Here is a 24,454-nt window from a genome sequence, read left to right as displayed (position 1 = left end):
ATGGGGTTAAAACACTCAGGGGAGCTACCCTTCCCCTTAAAGACAGCTGCAATGCTTGCTGCAGTGCCCTAGTTGAGAAGTGATCAACCATACCCATGATTTGAGATATCCATTTGAAGCAACATATATTGGTTCCAACCTATCCCCTGGCAGTAAGAGAGACCCAGCCTATTTCATGGCACATAGCCCTCAACTTCCAGGGGAGAAGAAAGGATCCTCAGGGGAACTATAACTCTCAAATCAAAGGCAGGAGCTCTCTCAAAAGATGGCAGCATGACATCTCACCAGTCTTGTCGCGTTCCCCCAATAATATAGCTCTGTCTAAAATTAACTGAGTCCTACTTCTGTTTATGCTTGAAATCTTCCATAACAAAAAGTTATGTCAATTACAGATGAATAAATAAATGTTGGTCAGATAACAGAAGTTGAAGCATATTAAGGTTATAAGAATAAGCTCTAGGGGCAAAAGGGAGAGTGAGGCAGAAAAGTTAATATAAATATTTGCTTCTGGGAATCAAGGGGTGGAGGATGACTTTTACTTTTCATTCTAGATCATCTGTAAATTGTCTTACTTTTTGCTATATGAAAGTTTTATTTTAATAATGAAAATTCTTAGAAATTTTAAAAACACTATCAAGTCAGGTTATTTTTAAAAATTACTACTTTTGAGAAACTGATTTTGATGTAGTACTTAATAACTGGTCAAATTAATTGAAGAGTCATACTTTTCCTTTAGTGTCTCAGTAAACTGACGAACTCAAATGATACCTTTGGTGCTTTAGCCTTCTAATAGGAAAAAAATAAAAAAATAAGTAAATAAATAAATAAATAGGTAGATAGATAAATAAATAAATAAATCTGGGAGACTGGTAGTTGCTAAGTGTTTCACATAGCCACAATAGCTAGAAACATCTGTAGATTGCTTTGGGGAAATGCTAAAAACCTCCCACTTTGTCTAGGCCTCCAGTGGTCATTTTATGGGCCTCTACACTGCAAGCGTTTTTAGAACATTTCTCCTCCTTTGGGCATTGCCCCTGAGCATATCTTCTCTGTTGTGTTTTGGCTTATAGAACAGACATAGGTTTGTGATCAGGCACAAGTTACACGTGACACACCCTAATTCGGTAAATGGAAAGTAAATTCAGTGCATGCTGCAATGATGTGGTTTCGCCCACAGAGGCCATAAGAAAAATTACCCAAATTTATCTTGTAGGCAGTTGGTAGTACCTGGACATGGTAATCACATTTTGCAAGACCACCACTGGGTCCCCTACTGATCTGAAAATCTAGTTACTGCCTCGTAATGATCTTTTTTGCAAGACCACCACTGGGTCCCCTACTGATCTGAAAATCTAGTTACTGCCTCGTAATGATCTTTTGTCCCCTTAATTCACAGAAACACTTCTTTGCCTTTAACTTGCAACCGCACTGGGCATGACCAGTGCTTTCCTCCCTGTTCTGCGCAACAGCCAATCAACTCTAAGACGGCATTACAAAAGGGGACAGATGATTTAAGTTATTTAATTAATGCATGAATCACAAGTTTAATCCTAAATAAGCATTTGAGCAAGGTCGTTTCCTACCTTATTAAACAATTCAAAATCAGTTATTAAGTATAAATTAAAAACCTCAGAATTTAAAGCCAAAACAAATAACGTGAATGAAGCAAAGAGCAAGTCGAATCGATATTACCTGGAAAAAAATCTCTTTTGCATAGAAATGTAACAAGACCAAATTAGACTTCCTATACTTTAGTATGAGAGGAAAATGTATGAAAATCCAGGGCCTTTGGTGTTTGAGCAATGGCAAAAATCAGATACTTATGATTCTAATGTTGTTTTCATAAAAAAAAAAAAAATTTAAAAAGACCATGCCGGCCTTCTGGAAGAGATTAAAAGAAAATCAAGAATGCTCTATTGGAAAGACAAAAACAATAGCTATGTTTGTAACCAATATTACTAAACCATCATTCTTTAAACTTAAAGTCAGGCAGAGTTTTTTTGTTTTATTTGTTTGTTTGTTTTTTAAAGATCCAGGGAATGTTTTGTATTAAATATAGGCCTTGACAAAGGACATGATTCCTCAATAATTTTTTAAAGGACAGAAACCAATGAGGATATGAGAGTTTTGATCAGTTGCCCTTAAAGTTCATATTCGGTTAAATGGAACCTCAAATAAATATTAGAGAGACACGTGAATCTTCAGGTTTAAACCAGGTTAATGTTCATATTAATTCATAGACTCCTACTCTTTTGCCAAAGTGATGTGTCAAATTTAAATGGCATAAATGTATATGCCAAAGATTACTCCTGTTCCCTTCAGAAAGCTTTTGTAAAGAAATTATGCATAGTCTCAGAATGTGTGCATTTGGTAGTTTCAACATAAAGAATGTAAGTGACACATCACGATTTATGACCTGAACAGAAGGACCCCTGGAAGAGAAAGTTGGCTACTATTTTCCCCTCAGCATCTAAGCACGACCCTAAGCTATTCCCTGGGGCTAATCATAAGAAACTCCATTGGTGTCAGATACATTAGAACCCAAGGGGAAGCAACTGTCCTGTTCCTCTTCCCAGAACCAGTCTCCAAGGGAAGAAGCCTCAAACTGCAGGGGAGTTAGAACAGGTTTCCCTAGGTGTCCTGAGGCTTTCCCTGGCCAGTCAGGAGTCTACACTCAACGGCTATGTAAGACTGATCAGACTTTCAGCAGGGCAAGTATAGGGGTCCATGTGCCAGTTTCCAGACATTCACTGGCAGAGTTTCCTGTGCTTTCTATTTCAAAAGTCAGATCATTTTGTTGATATTTTAAAAATAAGACCTAATCATAGGAAGCACCAAAGGGCCATTGTGGTAAACTTCAGATAGAAACACTTACACTGAGATGGTCTGTCGTCAAAGTCAGAAGGTCTTCATTGGATGGATGAAGTTTTTCAAACAGAATAGTGTCTGCTCCTTTGGAATAAAGCTTTATCTGTCCTTCTGGGTTTCGAACTGAAAAGAAAAATTTTGCATAGTAGATAATCAACGAAATCTGTCAAAACTAGACTTTCCTAGGGCTCCAGCCAGGCAATTTGGAAATGGGCATAACATTTTAGCCAGTAGTAAAATATTCAGTGCCTTTAATTAGAAGGTCAGTATCTAAGTCACTTGGCCTTATTCCTGTTCTATTAACTTAGAAATAGTCCATCTACTGGAATCCTTTGATTTCCCAAACTTGGAAACAAGTGTTTTTATTCAGATGTGTATGACCTTACCATTTTCCTTGCCTACTATTTTGAAGGGTTGATACATTCAAATTAAGTCTTCTGGATCAAACCAAATTGAGAGCTCTGCCTGCCTGTCTCCTGGTGTGAAACTCAAAACCTACGGTAGGAGTCAACTATCATCGTTAAGGCCAAATGATCGCCACATGGAATTTCAGCCATTCAAAGCCATGCTTTTATGCACTTAGTTTTCCGTCCCTGCTGATGTTTTTCTTTACCCTCTTTACTCATTGGAAAAGCCCTTTCTTTCATTCTTGGTGGTTGGTTTTTCAGTCACAATCCTGGCCTGCAAGCATACCTCACAGGGGGCTTTCAAAATTAGTTTCTACCTTCTTTTAAGTGGAAGTCTGTGTCAGGGCTCTGTTTTTAATCTGTCTCCCCCTCCCCAGGTTTGGGAATGATAGTCCTGAGAAGATCCCCTTCATTTCCAGTCTTTAAACCTTCCCCTGGCTGTCCCACATATTGCTGTTAAATCTTTTTTTCAAACTACAGAATACTTGGCCTATATTTGTAGGCTTGGTTTTACAGCTTGACACATACTAGGCCCTTAATTATTTGTTGAATGAATGAATGAATGAATGAATGAATGAATGAATACACGACAAGACATGACATGGCAATATATTTCTTTCCAGGAACTACCTACAATTTAAGACAACTTTCTGGGTCACAACATGATGGTCTGAACACTGACCCTCGCAAGCTTCATCATATCAAAGATTGTCACATGCTTTCCACCCAATTATATCTTTTCTCTAAAAATAGATTGCCTCAAAACAAATGAATGTAAATATTGACTGCTATTAATTTAACGGAATATAAAATTTAGAACTTGACTTAAAGGAATATAAATACCAAAGTACGATAAATTAATTTCCCTTCTTACCTTTACCCTTACTTAAGACCATCTATTCTAGTTTCCTCCTGGCTTTGTACATATTTAATGCACTCTGGAAATTAAATTTTTTTGTCTTGAGACTTGTCTAGGGCTTGTCTTCTTTCCTAAAACCCCTGGTCAGCTCTCCTAGTTGCCAGAACTCATGCAGTTCTTGTAGTCTGGCTCTAATTCCCCACATTGGGGAAACAGAAAAAAGCATATATATAATTTATCTAATTGTTCAAGCTGGGGGTCGGGGTAGGGAACATTTAATCCTAACTTTCTTTTGCTTTTCTTCTACAGCAATCCAATTTAATAATTTCTCCCATATTTTCTCCCTTCCATCACCAGAGCTATAAAGGCCAAGTATGTGCATCCCACTTTTACCAGTATGACTTCTCTGTGACTGTTGTTTATAGTCCAGGCTAGGACATCAGTTCGCAAACTTTTTGGTCTCAGAACCCCTATACACTCTTAAAATTTTCTGAGAACTCCCGGGCTTTTTAAAAGTGGGTTTCATTTTCACTGAAGGCAAAGATGGGGAAAAAAATAATAAATTGGGTTATATTTATCAATATTTACCATACTAGAAATTAAAATTGAGAAATCTTATTATATTACTATTATGACTAATATAATAATTATGATAATAAACATATTACGTATTAACAAATAACATTTCTATGAAAATAATTATAATCTCCACAACAAAAAAAAATTTAGTTTGGGGAGTGGCACTGTTTTACATAATTACAGTTCTCTTTAATGTCTGGCTTAAAAGACAGTTGGATTCTCATATCTGCTTCTGCAGTTCAATCTGTTGTGATATCACACATCACGTGGCTTTTATAAAACTCCGCAGTATACTCATGAGAAAAAGAATGAAAAAGACAAATAACCTTAGTATTATTATGAAAATGCTTTTGTCCTTGTGCATCCTCTGAAAAGCTTCCAAGTTTTCTTAGGGTTCCCTAGACCACACATGGAGAATCACTGGTCTAGGAAATCACAAACCAATTATGATTTCTGCAAATCCCTTACCACCTCTTCATCTCAGTTTCTACATATGAAAAGGAGATATTTAAAAACTCTAACTTCTAAGGTCCTTTTCAATCTACATTTTTCTTATTCAGTAAAGATTTTCCATTTCTTCCATGTTTTTTTAACCCAGCATTAGCCCCTTTAAATTTGAGCTGGTGTAAATCCAGTTTCATGGAATCTTGCTTAATTTTACTCACTAAAATTTTCCTTTTGCAGTTCAGCAAGTTTTGTACCTCTTCATTCAAGGTTCCCAGTCTTTTCTGCTAGGAAATCTCAAGGCTAATCAAATCTCACTCATTTCAGAAGTTAGCCTTTTTAAAATAAATTAAAAAGAGAGGCGCCTGGGTGGTTCAGTCAGTTAAGTGTCAGACTTCTGATTTCGGCTCAGGTCATGATCTCAGAGTCATGGGACTGAGCCCTGTGTTGGGCTCCATGCTCAGTGGGAAGTCTGCTCCAGATTCTCTCTCTCCTTCTGCCTCTCCCCCTGACTCACTCTCTCTCTTTCCCTCTAAAAAAAATTAAATTAGAAAGAACATAACAGTGTTAAGTGGTCAAGATAACATGTGGGCAGAGTCTGGACAAAAATCATAGATTTTTAGTTATAAATTCTTCTCCCATGGCTGGTCCTTTATATATTGGTGTTCTTCAAAGATTTTCCTAGGATCTATTTCCCCTTCCACTCTCCATGTAGTCACATTCATTTCTGTGGCTTCAGGTTCCAATGACAGAATGATTGCTTTTAAATGTATATCTCCTGCCCAAATCTATCTCCAGCTACTCCCTTCCAGTCTGTGTATCCAACCACCAACTAGATATCTCCCTTTGGATGTGCTCAGGCACACCAAACTCAACTGAACACATTATCTTCCTCCAATATCTATGTATTTCTCTTATGTCTCCATCTCAATAACTAGCTTCACAATTCACTCACAGTCTCCCAAATCAGATATCCAGCCATACTCGAGCTCCTTCCCCTCCATCACCCATACACCAAACTGCAGCCATGAATTTCTCTTCATCACCTTATCTCTTGCCTATATTATCCCATTAACCCAAATGGTTTTACTCATTTCAACCCTGCTTCTCTCCAAACTCTTCTATAATCCAGCCAGAGTCATCTTCACACTACTGCTTAGAATCCTTCAACAGCCTCCCTATGCCTTATATCAAGTTTGGACACTCTTAACATTGCATAAACAGCAATCATGAAGACCTGTCCTTTTCCAGCCTATTTCCTACCCTACTTCACCACGTTCTCTGGGGGGCGATCACACAGAACACTTCAATTCCACATTTTCCCTTAGCGTCAAGGCCCTGAGACATGGTAGGCACTTACTAAACATTTGCTTAATTGAGTTGAATTATAATTATGCAAAATTCATTGAAAGCAGCAGCTATGCCTTTGTGGCATAAAAAGAAAAAAAGTCAGAAATGGTTTCCAGGTGTATGCTATAAGAGTAAATGCAATAGCAACCCTGTGAAGGGTGATGAATAATTCTATTTTGCCATATCTCAGCTGGATGGCTGTTCATATATCCACACAGAGAAACGCCTGTCATATAGCAGTGTGATTTGTATTTTGATCATCTCTAAAAAGTTTAGAGTTGAGCAACTCTTACTAAAGATCTTGCAAGGGTTTTTCAAGGATCTAGCCTGATTTATTCTTCCTTGATATTTATGTCCCACTTGCCTCTATTAATAAGTACCTTTGAATTTTATCTCTGTATTTTTATTTACACAATGAGAATTGGTCCTTTGAAAACTGTGTAACAAAATCTCTATGTTTATCAATATAGTAGATTCTATACCCTCTGATAAAATTCTTTATAGAAATCTATTTTTATTTAGGTAACGGAATTAAATCAGGGCTCTTACCCTGGAATGAAAGTAGTACTAGTATCAAAACTATACATTCATGATTCAATGAATGATAGCTCCCCCCTCAAAAAAAAAAAAGAGGAGAAAGAGGAAATAGAGGTGGAGTAAAAAGTGGATGAGGAGGAAGAGAAGGAAAAAGAAGAGGAGGAGGATGCAGAGAAGGAAGGGGAGAAGAAAAGGAGGAGGAGAAGAGAAGAAGCTGCAGCAGCAGATGTGATCTAAGTCTTCGCATCAGGGTGTTGTCCCCATAGACCAAGCCATGTGACAATCATGAGACTAGCATTGTTTTTTGTGCCTTAGTATCAAACAGAGACTTTTCTACCCTAGCGGAGCCCCTCTTTCAAATTCCTCCTGATTAAAAACCAAACAGAACCAAAATAAAGCCCACAGGCTTCCATGCATTCTGTGGTAGAACATTACCTTTCTTCATATGGGATCCATTAAGTCAAACATCTGAAGTCTGTGGTTAGGCTGTGATTTCTCCACAGCCCGTGGTGGTGACTGATGCTGGGGAAAAGCCAAAAGTTTCCCTGTGTAGCAATTTTAGGTTTTTGTCAACACCCTCATAGCAAAGAGAAGCCGGTTCTAGGCCAACCCAACATTAGTAACACCTCCCCTGAAGCTGTAAATAGAGGATTACTTCTGCTAATACATCATTAGGCCAACACCGAGAGCAGCGTACGTGCTCTTCAGCAGCGTCCATGAGGACTGCCCACAGCCTGTTCAAAAAAATAAACACAGGGGCGCCTGGGTGGCACAGCGGTTAAGCGTCTGCCTTCGGCTCAGGGCGTGATCCCAGCGATCTGGGATCGAGCCCCACATCAGGCTCTTCTGCTATGAGCCTGCTTCTTCCTCTCCCACTCCCCCTGCTTGTGTTCCCTCTCTCGCTGGCTGTCTCTATCTCTGTCGAATAAATAAATAAAATCTTTAAAAAAATAAATAAATAAATAAATAAACACAGAAACATCCTCCGATGCTGTTTGGTTTTCACCGCTGAGAGCAGTCTCCCACGGCTAGTTTCCAGTAGTGAGAGGCCAAACACCTGACCATGTATACATGTGTTTTCTCTAGTAGAAACGGATTTAATCTGATGATCAGGATATGATATAAGTTACAAAATATTGGGTTACATCTTATTTAACAAGCATTTATAGAAAATCTACTTGTGCCAAGCTCTGTGCTAGGCCTGGGGCATTTTAAGACAACTAAAACACAGTACTGCCCTCAGGCAGACGATCATGAATATCGCGGGGCTGGTATCCCATCGGTGTTATGAACAAGGTGCTCTGAGGAAGAGCAGAATGCAGCTATTTGGAGAGTAGAAAAAGAATTGAGAGAATAGGGGACATTTAAGTTGGTCATTTCCAGGTGAGTAGAAGTTTTCTGAGAGAAGTAGGGAAGAGGAAAGTCCTAGGAAGGGGAAATAGCACACGCAGAGGGTAAGAGTACACAATGCGTGCCTGGAATGGCAAGATCTAGTGAGCCTTGGGAAGTGCGGGGAAGCAGAAGAAAAGTAGATTGAGGTCAGGTTGCAAGTAATCTTGAATGTCCTGCTAAGAATGTTGCCCTCTAAGTTCTAGGCAGCCACCAAGGATTTTATGTAGGTGATGGCAAAACCAATGTTTTAGAAACAATACCCTGGTATCAACACAGAGTGTTATTTTAAGGTGAAACGGTTTTGAAGATACTGCAATAATATAAGTAGTAATGAGAGCCTTAACTAAAGCAGTTATACTGGGAAACAGCTCTAGGAAACATAAGGAGTAGTATTTGAGGATCTATTAATTCTCTGAGTCTCAGTTTTGATATCTTCAAAATGGGCATAAAAATAATAAATAGTACCTAACTTATAGGGTTGTTGTGACAGTTCAATCAGTTAAATCATGAGGGTCATGTACCATAGTGCTGGACTTAATAAGCACTTGTTATACACTACTTATCACTATAGTATTAAGGCTGAGTTGAAAATGAAAAAAGTTTATAAAGTCACACACAAAAAAATCATAACAGTACAGAACCAAGAGGGAAATCATTCGTGAGAAACAGCAGTATAACCAGCACTATCAAAAGATCACTCTCAGCTACCAGCCGTACCTATGACAGACATCCTCTTTCTGATATTGTTGAAGTCCAAGAAGGCAAGCAGTTGGTAAGTAACCAGTGTTCCCAATTCTTCTACTGTTATTGTCTCTGGGGTTCGAGACTTAAAAATGAACCCAAAATTTCTTGCAGCAGTCACTAAAGCCCCCTCATCAGGTGACTGAACTTGGTAAATCAGCTGTCCTAAAAGGAAAAGAAACTATTTTTTTTATTAAACAAAAAAGGAAAAGAAATAAATGCATTAATACTGAGAATAATCATTAACATTCACAGAATGCCAATACTAATGCCAACTCATTCTATTACATCAAACTCAAGTGTTAGAATCCAGAAATCACAACTTTTCTACGTGCCAACCAGTTGGACCAAATGTCTGTCCTGCGGGATACTGCAGGACACCATGCATACCATCACCAAAGCCCTCATCATCTTATATGAAAATACCCATTTCTTTTTTTTTTTTTTTAAGATTTTATTTATTTATGTGACAGAGAGATAGCCAGCGAGAGAGGGAACACAAGCAGGGGGAGTGGGAGAGGAAGAAGCAGGCTCCCAGCGGAGGAGCCCGATGCTGGACTCGATTCCGAAACGCCGGAATCACGCCCTAAGCCGAAGACAGACGCTTAACGCCTGCGCTACCCAGGTGCCCCGAAAATACCCATTTCTGCATTTCCCTTTCCACAATGCTAAAAGTTTCTCAGGTCAGAGTCTGTATCTTTGTATTTTCAGTGACTAGAGATGTGCAGTGGAAGTTTCACAAACTAAAACAATATGTATTAACTCACATAATCCTCATGGAAAGCCTTGAGGTAGGGATGATTAAAATTATTATTTCCATTTTATACCGCTGACCCTTGACTACAGAGGTTATATGATTCTTGCAAAATCACACAGCCAAAGAGTAATGGAGCAGGTATTCCAAATTCCACTTCAGTCTGCTACTAATGACCATTTTATGAGAACTCATACAAGAAACCCTTGAATTGTAAGAAATCAGACTGCCGTGTTCATTCCTTGTGCCTGACATTGTGAAAGGCTGGGAGTAAGAGGGGAGAAGAAAGAAAAAGAATGAAATGAGACCAAAAAATCAAAACAAGACAAAAACCAAAAAGCCATAAAAATACAGCATGTATAAGGTAAAACCTTCTATATAAAATTTTATTATCTTTGTAAAAATACATTAGAAAAAGTAGGCAGAGCTATATTCATATTTACTGACTTATAGTAATGCCCAAGATAAATTCTTAAAAAAATGAACTGCATAATAATGTGTATGATTCCTTTTCATCAAAACAAATAAATCACCTAATTTTATATATGTATATATATGCATGCACAAGTGGAAAGGTGAAATGCACACCAAATGTTATCATCATTGGTTACCACTGTAGGGGTGAGACTGGAAGAGTTCATGGAAGAAATTATTAGCTTTGCCTTTATAAACTTTGTATTGTGTGGTTTTTCCCTTATTCAGTAGGCATAAATTAATTTTGAAACTCAAAAAGGGAAAAGAATTAAAGCAATTACTTGATTTACCTATGAAATGACGTAACTTCCACTTCTGGCAACATGGTAAGCTAGGTGCCAGGACCAACTTCTCTGCTACAAACAACTACAGATTCTATATAAAACATTTTGATTTTTAAAACATGTTCATGAAAGATGTACTGGCAAGAAAACAAGAATTGTTCAGGTCAAAGACTGAGGGGAAAAAAAAAAATAAAATGAATAAAAGAAGACTGTAGCCAGCTTTTGCCTTGAGGGCATTTTCTGAACCTGGAGAACTCGATCATTGGTTTCCAGCCTCTGGCGGTACACACATATTTGCACCCTAAATTCATAATATCTAAGTGGCTTGAAAAAAAATCAAACTGAAAATTTGATATGTTGATAGTTTAATATGTTCCCGTGTTAGAACACAGACAGAAGCAAAGCAAGTCCTTCCGAAGGAACCAACCTTCACCTTAGGACCCAAAGGATTTCTAAAAATAAACTTCCAAGTAAAATGGTCATCTCACAGTGAAAAGTCATTAAAATCCCAATAAACAAGACACAATGAGAACCGACAGAAAGAACAGAAAGAATAAGATCTGCAAAAACATCAGATTTTGGAATTATTAGAAATAGCACACGTAACTACTTAATAGATTTCAAAAACTGAAAGAGGCAAAAAATTAAGCAGATTTGATAAAGAACAAAAAACCTTATAGAAATTAAAAATTAAAAGCAACAAATTAGATACTACTAGAGAAAGAAGTAGTGTACTGAGGGGTGGGGGGGAATGGGAGAAAATGCCAGGATATATCCCAAAGAGACAGAGAAAGGGAAAAATGAGAGACTTCTTAAAAGACATAGAGAACAGAGTGAAAATACCTGACCCTGAACATCTGAGAGGGGAAAATGAGTCAGAGGCAATACTGGAAGAAATACATGGCCAATGAAACTCCAGAAGTAATGAGAGATGACATTCTCCAGATTCAAGAACCTCAGTGAATTCCAAGCAATACAAATTTTACAAAAAGCCACACCTTATAGTGAGAACATGGAAGGAGAAATCCTAAAAGTAGCCACGGAGAGAAGACTGATGACCTTCAGTTTGGCAGCTGGACTGAGAGCGGACTATACAGTAACAGAAGTAGTAGCGGGATATGCTGGAATACCTTCAGTGTGTTCAGAGAAAATTGTCACCTTAAATTTCTGCACACAGCAAGATCTTCAAGAATAAGAATGAAATAAAGTTGTTTTTCAAACAAAGTTTGAAAGTTTACTACCAGGAGGTTCTCCCTAACAAATTCTAAAGAATACACTTTATGTCAACAGAAGATGAGAGATGGGACAAGCATTAAAGAACATAGAAATCAGTAAGTATAGAGGATAAATCTAAGGAAACACTGACTATAAAAACGATAAAAACATCTTGTGGGATTAAAAAAGAAAATACATGGCAAGAGGATTATATAAGTCTTCCTATAGGGTTGATTAGTGCCGAGGGGTTCTAAAGTATTTAATATATAATTATTGGTATATTTAGTTTATTTCTACCGTTTTATTTTGTATTTTATATTTGCCCCATCTTTTGTCTTAATCTCTTCTTCTTCTTCTTCTTCTTCTTCTTCTTCTTCTTCTTCTTTTCTCCCTCTTATGGATTTATTCCATTTTTACTTCTGCTGCTTTGGAATCCTTATTTTGTATTTTAGTGGTTAGCCCAGAAATTTTAGCATAATGAGCTTATCAAAGCCCAAGACTTCTTTTGAACAAAACAATAATCAATAAAGGTAATGGGCTAAATGTTGTGCTTAATCTTTAGTTCTGTCAAACTAAATATTTTTTTTAAATGTCAAAAATTATGCCATTCACAAAAGATGTGTCTACAACACAAAGAAAAGATGGACAGGTAGACTGGCAGGAAATAGTAGCAAAAGATTAACAGTGCAAATACTAACAAAAGCAAAACATCTATAACTGTATTCGTATCAGCCAAAATAAGCTGAGATAAAAATACTACTAGAGATAAAGGGGATCAACGTATATGGATACAAGTTTAATTTAAGGAGACATAAGTTTAAACGAGTAATAACATGACCTTAAAACATAAAAAGCGAACACTGACATAGCTACAAATACAAATAGACAAATGTACCATTAGAGTCGATGATTTTAACATATTCATTAATTGTGAAATCAAATACTCAAAATAACCCAGAGAGAGGCAGAAGATTGAACAATTACCACACATTATCTCGTGGATACATTTAGAACCCAGGACCGAATAACCGTAGAATGTACATTCCTTTCAAGCCCACACGAAACATTTACGGAAACTGAATACATAGCAGGCTATAAAGCAAGACTCAACAAATTCTAAAGGATTGATATAATGAGGCAATAAGAAAAAAACATTCTAAAGTTTTTTATCTCTTTAATTGTAATACACTAAAACAGAAAAAAAAAAATCCTATTAAGAGCTCTTGTACTTTCCACTTTCCTCCTTCTAAAATTTCATCCTGGAGAAGGAAATGAAAATGTCAACTTCCCCAAATGACTTCTCCATGAAACAGCATACATTTAAAATAAAAGGGATAGCTTCAACTATAAATTATACAATCATAAATTTTATTAGATTTGGGTTCTAGTCTTTTCCATAAGTAACACATATAAGAAAACTTTGTTCTTCAAGGTACTTTAACATATGGATTTAAGCTATCAATCCTGTAATTAAAGACTTAAAAGGAGAGCAAAATAATCTCCCCCTACTCAGTGATGTAATCCTTCACTTAGAATTTCATATCTTAAAGCAAGAGATAGAAATAGTTTAAAGAATATATACATCTACCTCTCTTCACTTCAAAATACCTTTATATGGCAGGATATTAGCCAATACCCATTAGGATGGGTAAAATTTAAGAATGATGATACTAAATGGTGGCAAGAATGTCAAGGTACTAGAACTCTCATATGCTGATGGTGGGATTTGTAAAATGATACAACCTTTTTTGAAAATTAGTTGGGCAGTTTCTTATAAAGTTAGACATATACTATGATCTTACAATTTCTATTCCTAAGTGTTTACCAGAAACAAATTTGTTAAATATTTTTTAAAGACATAAAAATGTTTATGGCAGCTTTATTCTTAATGGCCCAAAGCTGTGCACGAACAGAGGACTAGAAAATTATGGTACACTCGCACAATGTAATAGAACTCAGCAATAAAAAAGAATGAACTATTAATACAACAACATGGATAAGTGACAAAACATTACATCGTGTGAGGGGCATCTGGGTGCCTCAGGCGGTTAAGCGCCCAACTCTTGGTTTCGGCTCAGGTCCTGATCTCGGTCAGAGCAGTGAGATTGAGCCCTGTGTCAGGCTCTGTGCTCACAGTGGAGGCTGCTTGAGATTCTCTCTCCCCCTTTCCCTCTGTCCCTCCCCTTGCTTGCACTCTCTGTCTAAAAAATGCATAAATCGATCTTTTAAAAAATCACAGTGTGTGAAAGAAGTCAGACACAAAAGAATATATATTCTATGATTCCATTTATATGAAGTATAAAAACAGTAAAAATTCATCTCTGATGATAGAAATCACAACAGTAGTTGGCTGGGCAGGGGTTGGGATTGTGGACTGAAAAGGGACAGGAGTAATGTGTCTGGAGTTATAGAAGAGATTTATACCCTGTTGGGGTTGGGGGTTAGATGTGTGTATATAATTGTCAAAACTCATCAAACTTAAGATCTGTGTGTTTTATTGCATTTAATTGTATCACATTATAAAAAACATTTTTTTAATGGTACTAGAAAAGAATGAATGGTATCTAGTAAACTAGGAATTTGCAAGATCAGAAGTAGACTTGGACCACTGAAGAAGTGAGAGAAAAACACAGCTTAAAGCACTTGCAAAAGGAAAATGAATACAGAGGTAAGAGAAATCCCCCAAAGTTTCTCCAGACTCAGAGTAAGCAAATGAGAAAAGAAGTGCTCTTAGGGACACCATTAGTAAAACTGGTTGAAGAATTCCCCTCAGCACTCCAGCCCATTGAGCTCCTCCTTCGGCCACCTTATTCTGAATAGGTTTCAGTGACAGTTGCCTTCAGAAAAAAACCTTGAAAAAGTTCTACACGAAGTGTACAATCCACTTAAGGAAACCTCGAACATTTGAATGCTGTAGCTAGAGACCAAAACTGAGAAGGGCCTGAGTCGCTTCAGAATTCCACAAGAATGAGAGAGAAAATGAGGGAAGGAACACCGTGACTGACATTTCCTTCCAGGCCAGGCCTTAAGTACAACTCTGTCGTAAGTGAGGGCTTTGCCACAGACTCCTAGCACTAGAGCTGAAAAAAATAAAATAGTTCAGCCCAGATACCACATGGATTCCTGGAGAGGGAGGAACCCCACCCCCAGAAGATGAGCTGTGTGTTCTATCTCTCCCCCACAATCTGGGGAGGTTGGCCACTGTCATCAGAACTTACATTCACCAAGGGACAAACAGGGATTTGCAAATACAAATAAGAACAGGCAACCACAAGTCATCAAACATTGGAGAACAATATAAAAATTAGACACAGAATTCAAAAAACAACATTCTACAAAATGAAAAATCATAGAGAAAACCAAAGAAAATTTCAAATTAAGAATAATTAAGATCGGGGCGCCTGGGTGGCACAGCAGTTAAGCGTCTGCCTTCGGCTCAGGGCGTGATCCCGGCGTTATGGGATCGAGCCCCACATCAGGCTCCTCTGCTGTGAGCCTGCTTCTTCCTCTCCCACTCCCCCTGCTTGTGTTCCCTCTCTTGCTGGCTGTCTTATCTCTGTCAAATAAATAAATAAAATCTTAAAAAAAAAAAAGAATAATTAAGATCCTCAAAGAGCTCTAAGAAGGTATATAACATTAAAATAAAAACAGATTGCTATTAAAATAAAAACAGTTTTGGAAATGAAATAAACTCAAAGGCAAAGATAAAAAAAATGCTTTACTTAAAAGCGCTGTGATATCCTCAGATAAAAGTATAATTAGTCATTGGCCTTAGAATTATAAAGATCAGTTTGAGTCATAAATATAATTATGTAAATCCTCACAGCAATTAAAACTGGGGGGAATGGGTTAGTCCAGCATCATGGCGGACAAAACGGTGACTTGAATGTAATCACAAGAAGGAAAAAAAATAAAGAAAATAGAAAACATATACAAGTGTACGTATGTACGTACACACACCCACACATACATACGACATACGTGTATACATATATACAGTCAAAAGTCTTTATATATTTCACTCTGAAGTTGAAATTACTAGGTGGTAATGTTCCACTCACTCACTGGTAGCAGAAAGAAAGAAAACTTGTAAATGGACTAGACTGGGCTCAATTGGAGCAAGAAGCTGATTGACTTTACCGTAATCTACCTGCCTCATCACTTCAGTATTAAAGTGGCCCGGCTGATTTTGTTCTGTTCTGTGAACTCTGAGCCCTAAACAACCACCTTCATAGTGTGAGGACTTGCTCATGATGGGGACTAAGAACACCCTATCAATCTACCCCATTACTTCATTCAATCTGCCTTATCATGACCTGCATCTCCTAGATGTTGTGTTAACGACAAGAGTAAACACCTCAACTGTTCTTTTCCTACTCGCGCTGGCTACCAGGAAGCTGACAAATATGGTGCTCGATCCTAAGAACGATTCCATCCCCTTGTACTCTCACATTTGGACCCTCACCTTTCCAGTACTCCTATTCCTTCTCTCTCCTTTTCAGTCTCTCCATAAGTTTTGGAAAACACTCAGGATATAAATAAATAAGAAAAGCTGGTGATAGGTAGACCCCTTACGCAATGTATACTTTTAATTAGAACATCCTTCTAATCCCAAATATTTTAAAGTATCATTTCTGATTTCAAAAGCAAGGCTCACCACTGCTTTGTACTTACCGGCACTATTTTCCTCCGACATTACGGTGTGGCAAAGGGCAAGTAACCTAAGAAATTCATACACTTTGGAATCCCCCAGTTTAACAGATTCCATCAGACGGTGGTCAAAGAACTGAAATGTTCTATCTGCTTGGGGATTGACTGAGAAATCCACAGGCTCATTTTTCTGTAGGAGAACAATAGGAAAAAAAAAAAACACAACTATACACCTCCTTCCAACAATAATCTTTTAAAATTCAAAAACACTTCCTCTACGTATTTTTAGTGCTTGTATGATTTTTCAGCCTGAAACATCTGGCAATACAATGGCTTTCTGTTTCCTCATTACTGTTAAATATTATCTTCTCATTTCAGAGCCAAGCACCAAAGCAGTGACCCTTCCAAAAGCATAAGGAAAAAAAAAATCCAATGGCTGTACAGATCCTCAAATTCTTATTGCAACTCCAACATACAAAGAAGCCCTTAAAATGATAAGTTTTTTTCTAAACCTACTCAATGGCAAAACCTGACCTGACTTGAATTCATACTGGCAGCAATATCTGACCTAGAATGGTATGTGTCTAATTATAGACTTTTTTTAGTCCACTTACTATGAATTAAAATTTTTCAATGCAAAAATATTAATGTGTTTTATTACAGAGTACTTTCTCAGATCTCTCTGGAGATACTGCATAATATAATGATAGGACTAAAATTGGGATCTTGAAGAGATATTTGCACTCACATGTTCATTACAGCATCATTTATAATAGCCAAGAGGTACAAACAACATAAATATCCATCAGGAAATGAATGAATAAAGAATATGTGGTATACAGATACAATGGAATATTATCTAGCCATAAAGAAAGAAGAGAATCCTCTCTTTAAGCCACAACATGAATGAACCTTGAAGGCACATGTTTAAGTGAAATAAGTCAGTTACAAAAGAACAACTACTGCATGATTCCACTTATATGAGGTAATAAAATAGTTAAACTCAAAGAAACAGAAAGTGGAATGGTTGTTTCCAGCGGCTGGAGGAATGGGGAAATGAGGAGTAGCTGTTGAATGAGAATAGCGTTTCCGTCATGCAAAGTGAGAAAGTTCTAGAGATCTGTCATGCAACATCATGAGTATTGTTAGTAACAGTTTACTGTACACTTAAAAATGTGTTGAGTAAAAAAAGAAAAACATGATAAAAGAAACAGGGTAGAACAAAATAGTGGAAAATGATTCCATAGTAAATAAGATCCCTGACTTCTGGAAAACACAAAATGTACTTCTAAAAGTTTATTACTCAAAGCACTAATCCTATGATAATATCTTTGCAAAAAACAGTTGATAGAAAAATACTTTTAATAGATACTTGTTCTTGGAAACTACAGAATATTTTATATCATATCCAAGTATATGAGAAGACCTGCATACGGAACACTCAGTTGTGCTTATCCCAGAATCATAGAGACCTATTTAATCATAGATTGTTTTGTTCATGTAAGAAATTTCGGAAACAACTGCATTAGGGGAAAAAATGATCAACTTGCTAATAAGGAGTAAAACACACACTGGCCTTAGACTTCCCTGAAATTCCCAGGAAAGAAACTGTGACGCAAAGAGATTATGGCCAACCAAGCTATCATTCGAGCATAAAGTCAGTATATAGTTCATGTTTGTTATGAACGCTTCTTGAAACTAGAGGATGAACTTCATCCAAATAAGAGTTAACTAGAAAAATCATTAGTCAAGAACTAGTTAGTTAACTGAAGGACTAAGTCTAAAAGAAATAGAGAGATAAAGATGGCAAAACAAAATGTATGTATTGTATACTTTGACTATGCAAGATGAAAAGACAGCTAAAAAATTGGAAGATATGGATTTCCTCATTTTGTTATTTGAAGGTCAAGATGGAATCATTTAAAGTTTCAAATCAACTAAAAAAAATCTATATATATTTAGGATAAAGAAAAATATAAAAATATAATATGTAAAAATAGGAAAACATGAGGGAAAGAAAAAGAAATATAATTTCATCATTGTTCATATTAGGAAATTAATAAATGCTGCCTAAAAAATATTAATATTATATAAACTCTCGAAAGTATATGGTAGAAAAATAATGAAATCCTTTCCTAATATTTCTAAACATTATAAGACATGCATACATACAGAATAAAGAATCCATATAAGGAATTATCAAACACAAAGTCTGTTATTGTTGGACACAAAGTACAACCTAAAATATTATAACTAAGACAATATCGAGCCCTATGTAGATGGCCCAAACTCAGTTATTAAGAGACTGGAATGCAAAGCAAACTCCAATCCTATGCTGTACACGAGACGCACATAAACTCATCCAGTAACACAGAAAATAACTGGTGGGCACATGCAAACGAAAAGAAACCAGGAGACGTGACATTAACAGCAAATAAGGTTGAATTCAGGCCCAGAAGAATTAAATGAGTCAAAGGAGAGCAGTTTTAATGTTAAATTGTGCAATTCACAGTAAAAATGTAACCACTGCGAATACCAGTTTACCCTGAAGTATCATCAATACTTGTAAAACAAAGATTTCAGGCTATATAAGAGTTACATATAGAGAAAGAGTTTTTTTAAAATACTTTAATTACCCTCTTTTATGCTAATAGGTGATAAAGCTAAAAGATAATAATGAAATAGAAGACCTAAATAATATAATTTACAAGGTAGGACTGACATCTAGCTAACTTTATATCTTGAAATCAAAATATACATATGCTTTCTTTTTAAGAAGCCTGGAACATTGACAACAATTGACTGTATTAACTCGCAAAGAGAACCTCAATAAATTCCAAGAAGTAGAAACAATACAAATCTGTTCTTTTATTAAAAGCGCAATAAAATTAGGGGGGAAACCGCTATCACTTGGGAATTTTAAAACTCTTCCTTAAAAACCTGTGTTTCAATGTGGATATTCAGATTGTTATGATAAAAAATAAAATTAGTTTAATAAACTACAGGCCAAATCTACATGATAAAATTAAAGAAGTATTCAGAGAAAAATTAAGAACTATAAATATTTGTATATAAAAAAGGAAAAATGAAATTAATAAGTTAAGCATCAAGTATGAAGTTAGAAAAAGAAAAAAAGAAACTTAAGAAAGAAAGCATTAATAAAGATAAAAGCAGAGACTATTGATTAAAACACAGGAAAATATATACAAATAATAGATAAAACCCAAAGCTACACTTTTTCTGTGGAAGAAGGAGGCAATTTCATAATGTACTCAAGATAGAAAAGGAAAAAGACAAACAAAAATAAATGATTTTTTTTAAATAGCCACAAAGAGAAAATCAAAAGCATCATAAGAGACTTCTTTACTCAACTTTAAGGCACAGATCATTTCGATGTTATATAAACTGTCCCATGGAATACAAAAATAAGGAAAAATAAGAAAAATTATTCTCTTTCTAAAGTAAATATAACATTGGTAGCAAAACAGACATTACTGTCCCCCAAAACCAGTGAAGACTGATGTGACTCACAAACCCACAGACACATACCTAAATAAAGCATTAGCAAACAGAATCTAGCAGCACGCCGAGAAAACAGCTTAACACAAGTGACATTTACTTACAGAAACCACAGATGGATGACAAACCAATAGAAAAATGAGTGAAGATGAAATACAATAAACTATTAAAAATATAAAGATGTCTAACCTCACTCATAAGTTAGAACTAGAACCATATTGAGATATCATTTCACATAGTCTTGTCAAATATCAAAAACTCTGACAAAACATTGTGTTGGTAGGGAGGTGAAAAGCACTCTGTGCGTTGCTTGCGGCAGGGTAAATAGGTAAGAATTTTAAAAAAGACAAGGGCAATATTTATCGATTATAAATGCACATACCTTTTGATTTAGCAAGTCCATTTCCAACTCCACTAATCTAGAAAGATCTCGAATATGTCATTGAGAAAGAAAATTAAGAAAAGTATCGATAGTATGCTACCATCTATGTACAAAGTGGAGAAAAATACTTCCTTGTCTACACAGAAATCTCTCTCAAAGAATATAAAAACAGAGAAAACTCTGTGGTTGAGGGACCTCAACAGAAGGGATTCTGAACCATATGAATCTATTTTTTTTAAGTTATGTATTAAATATTTCATCTGGTCACATTGGAAATCAGTCTTCCAGGAACTCAACATTTTAAAAACACATGTACAATTTGAAATTAAAAGAATGAAATTTATCACCTCCACACCTTAGTTATATCTGTTTTCTGACCCATGTCATCACGAACTTCACCTGCCAAGACAAAAATTAAGAATTAGTAATAAATGAAATTAAAACTAGATTTAGACATTGAGTTTTCTGGAATACACTTACTAAAGCACCATTACTAGATGGCATTATGAGTTCAAATGAAGACTTTTTTGAAGCGGTTTCAAACTGTAAGCCTAGACATAGTGATTAACCCAGAGAAAGACTCAGGTTTGCCCAAGATGGAACTAAAAGGCAGTATGCATTAAAACAAGATAGAAGCTCACAATCATGTTCTTCTGTAAATTTTATCATTCTGCTATCACATTATCTATGATGTTTGCCAGAGGCAAATTTTTGTTTTCCCCTTTATGCCCACTATTGGGGGCATTCAAAAATGACATCCTAGACAGACCAATTCTCACCAATGCTAGAGCTTGGTGAGTACACCTCCATCTTGTTTTGGGCCAGATACAGCTGTGTAGTATCGAGTTCAAATTACATGTAAATGTTAAACAGTGTCCGTGCCCCCAGCAGTCGGAAAGCATAGCCAAGTCTGTGCCAAATCTTTAAAAATAACTTTTCTTAGTATAAAGCCAACATATGCTTATTATAGATAAATTGGGAAATACAAGATGTTTAGAGCAGGAAATAAAAATTACTAATAGTCCCACCCCCAGGGATAACCAGTATTTATATAGAGTTTCTTTCATGTTGATTGTGTCTGTGTGTGTCTGTGGGTATATATACATATATTTTTCACAGAGTTCAAAAATGTCTGGTTCCTGCTGTTTTTAACCCAAGTGTGAGAATTTCTCTGGTCATTAAAAGTTCTTTGTGAATCTAATTTTGAATGGTTGTCTAATAGCTACACAGAATAATTTATTTTAGCTTTCACCTCTTCGGAAGCTTTAAATTTTTGCTTAGCATTTGAAGATATAATGCCATTTGCCAAGACTCTATTTCTTGCAAGGATAATAAGAGTTCCTTGCGTAAATCCCGTGCCAGGCAACTGTAGTACCCGTCATCTTCATAACAAACTTGAGGGGCGCCTGGGTAGTGCAGTCGTTAAGCGTCTGCCTTCGGCTCAGGGCGTGATCCCAGCGTTCCGGGATCGAGTCCCACATCGGGCTCCTCTGCTGGGAGCCTGCTTCTTCCTCTTCCACTCCCCCTGCTTGTGTTCCCTCTCTCGCTGGCTGTCTCTCTGTCACATAAATAAATAAAATCTTAAAAAAAAAAAAACTTGCAAGATGAAGATTTTCACTCCTGTTCTACGGGTGAGGGAACCCAAGAACAGAAATCCATGGGAAGTTAACTGAGGCTAAAAAGTCAGCCTAGTATGTTTTTGAACCCCCGTCTCTCTCCTTTCACTGATGAATCGGTATTTGCTGTTTTTCTGGAGCACTGGTCTAAATCTGGACCGCTGTGTCACTGCTGCGTGGGTGGTGTCCCGGAGCCAGTGAATGAAACTCGCCCTGCTCCTGGAATTTAAATCTCAAACTCACTGTGGTTAGGCTCCAGTCATTGTGTCATAGGCAGTAACTCATAACTGATAAAAACGAAACAAAGCTGTGCCTTCCTGTAAAATCCCCCCCAAAGGAAGCACGCTTACAAAAGTGATGGAAGTGAAGAAAAGTTAAAGAAGTCGAAGAAAATAAAAGTTCTGAGCTAGAGAATAGATTTAGATAAATCAGAGTAGAAGGCCAAATTTTCCCAAGACTGGATCTATGATATAAACAAGACCAGCTGATAGGAAAACAAGAAAAAGTTGATTCTTAAACATTCTGTGAGTGCTTTAGTAAGAATATATTTTAATGACATCAAAAATGCATTATAAATTATAATGGTATATAAATTAAGGGTCTAAAGAGGTTCGTTAAATATTTCGGCTCTGCATTTTGGTAGGGAAATTACAAGCCATCATGGGATTTGGAAATTTGCAACGATCTTGGACTATATATACTTTGTGAAAATCATGGGCCTTTGTTAAAAATAGCACTATGACAAACATCTCTACAAATAAATACTGGTTCACATGTCTGATAATTTACTTAGTATCATTCCCTAGAAGTGATATTATCATTATTATGTTATTATCAATATGTGCCATGGCAAAAAAAAAAAATGCAAAAGATCCTCCAAATTAAAAATATCTCTAATACTCTAAAATTTTCCCATTTAAACTACTCTTTGGGTTTAGCCAGTATTCTTAGAGAGCCTCTGAAAATACTGTCAAAAGAAAAATTTTACGGAACGGCTCTATTTTATCTACCAGTTATTATAATAGTGATATGAGAAATTCACAATGTAACTAAGGGCTTATGGAAGTCCAGGTGGAGAATTACCTGGTTTTTGCCCAGAAAGGGGGGAGGAGGAGCAGAGGAGAGGTGGGTTATAGGGGTGGGGGGTAGCAAAGGGAGGTCAACAGGCAGGAGAGTATAAAAATCAAATTCTTGTATTTCTTTTTTTTTTAAGATTTCTTATTTATTTACTCGACAGAGATAGAGATAGCCAGCGAGAGAGGGAACACAAGCAGGGGGAGTGGGAGAGGAAGAAGCAGGCTCCCAGCGGAGGAGCCCGATGTGGGGCTCGATCCCACAACGCCGGGATCACGCCCTGAGCCGAAGGCAGACGCTTAACCGCTGTGCCACCCAGGCGCCCCAAATTCTTGTATTTCTTAATTTTGTTCAAAGTCAAATCTTACTATAAAATATTTGGCAATGTGTGAAGCTTCTCATCAGGGGACAAAGGGAAGTTTTTCCTCTCCTTCTCGGATTTTTCTTCTTGAGATTTCTGTACTGAAAAGCTGGGCACTCAGAGTCCAGTGAAGGGGCATCAGGAACCCAAAGACACCCAACAGAAGCCTTCCACTGAGCTCCCATGCTTTCAGCAGAAGAACTGTCTGCTAACCGGCCAAAATCAGGGTGACAAGCATCACACGTAAATGGAATCCTAATACAGAGCAGGTGTCCTGACCAAAGCATACAAAGAGGAATTGGATATTCATGAAATAGCTTGTCTGGCCCCTCAGAGCAACCCTGTGCAATGTGAATTCTTAGGAATGGACTGTAAATTCTTACAAATACAGGCCCTAACCTCAATTTCAGGGGTGTTAGGAAGCAAGTATGAAACACTGCTTTTACTGAGCTAAATCAAGTCACCAAGAACTTGTCCTCCCTGGGATATGGGTCTATTAAGCACCACAGAGCACAGTCACACAAAGCACCAGAAGGAATCTCAGACAGTATCATATCTAACCCCCATCTCTACCCCTGAATGGTAACAATTGCAAAGTTTCGTCTAAATTATTCAACATTCATTGAACAAATGTTTAGTGACTGTTCTACGCCGAGCACTATGTTAGAGGCTGGTGGTGTCCATATGAATAAGCCAGCAATAAACGGTTTTGTTTTAAAAAATAGAGTTGCTTATGTTTTTAAGGACCGCTGACAATATCAGTAAGAAAGAGGAACTGTTTCCCTTACCATAGATTTTCCCATTAATGGAACATTTTTTGAAAGTCATGATGTTTTGAGTGAGGGTGCCTGTTTTGTCGGAGAAAACGTATTCAATCTGGCCCAGTTCCTCATTGAGAGTGGTCGTCCGAGCTTCAGCGGGTGTAGATTTTCCAGAGTAATACATCTT

The 24,454-nt window shown here is 36.8% G+C and overlaps 1 protein-coding gene across 1 annotated transcript in view; it reads right to left on the bottom strand.

Annotated features, from left to right (window-relative positions):
• The window catches only part of ATP8B4 (ATPase phospholipid transporting 8B4 (putative)), a 208,033-nt gene that overhangs the window by 55,959 nt on the left and 127,620 nt on the right, over positions 1-24,454 (bottom strand). The window contains 5 exon segments of the mRNA XM_008705952.2: positions 2,876-2,991; positions 9,154-9,342; positions 16,579-16,744; positions 20,811-20,854; positions 24,295-24,454. The exon segment at positions 24,295-24,454 is cut by the window's right edge and continues 6 nt beyond it. Of these exon segments, the coding sequence (XP_008704174.2) occupies positions 2,876-2,991; positions 9,154-9,342; positions 16,579-16,744; positions 20,811-20,854; positions 24,295-24,454 (675 nt within the window).

Source organism: Ursus maritimus, unplaced genomic scaffold (assembly GCF_017311325.1).
Source record: "Ursus maritimus isolate PB19 unplaced genomic scaffold, ASM1731132v1 scaffold_35, whole genome shotgun sequence".
NCBI lineage: Eukaryota > Metazoa > Chordata > Mammalia > Carnivora > Ursidae > Ursus > Ursus maritimus.
The sequence above is the reverse complement of the archived record's forward strand: the minus strand, read 5'-3'. Positions and strand labels throughout refer to the sequence as shown.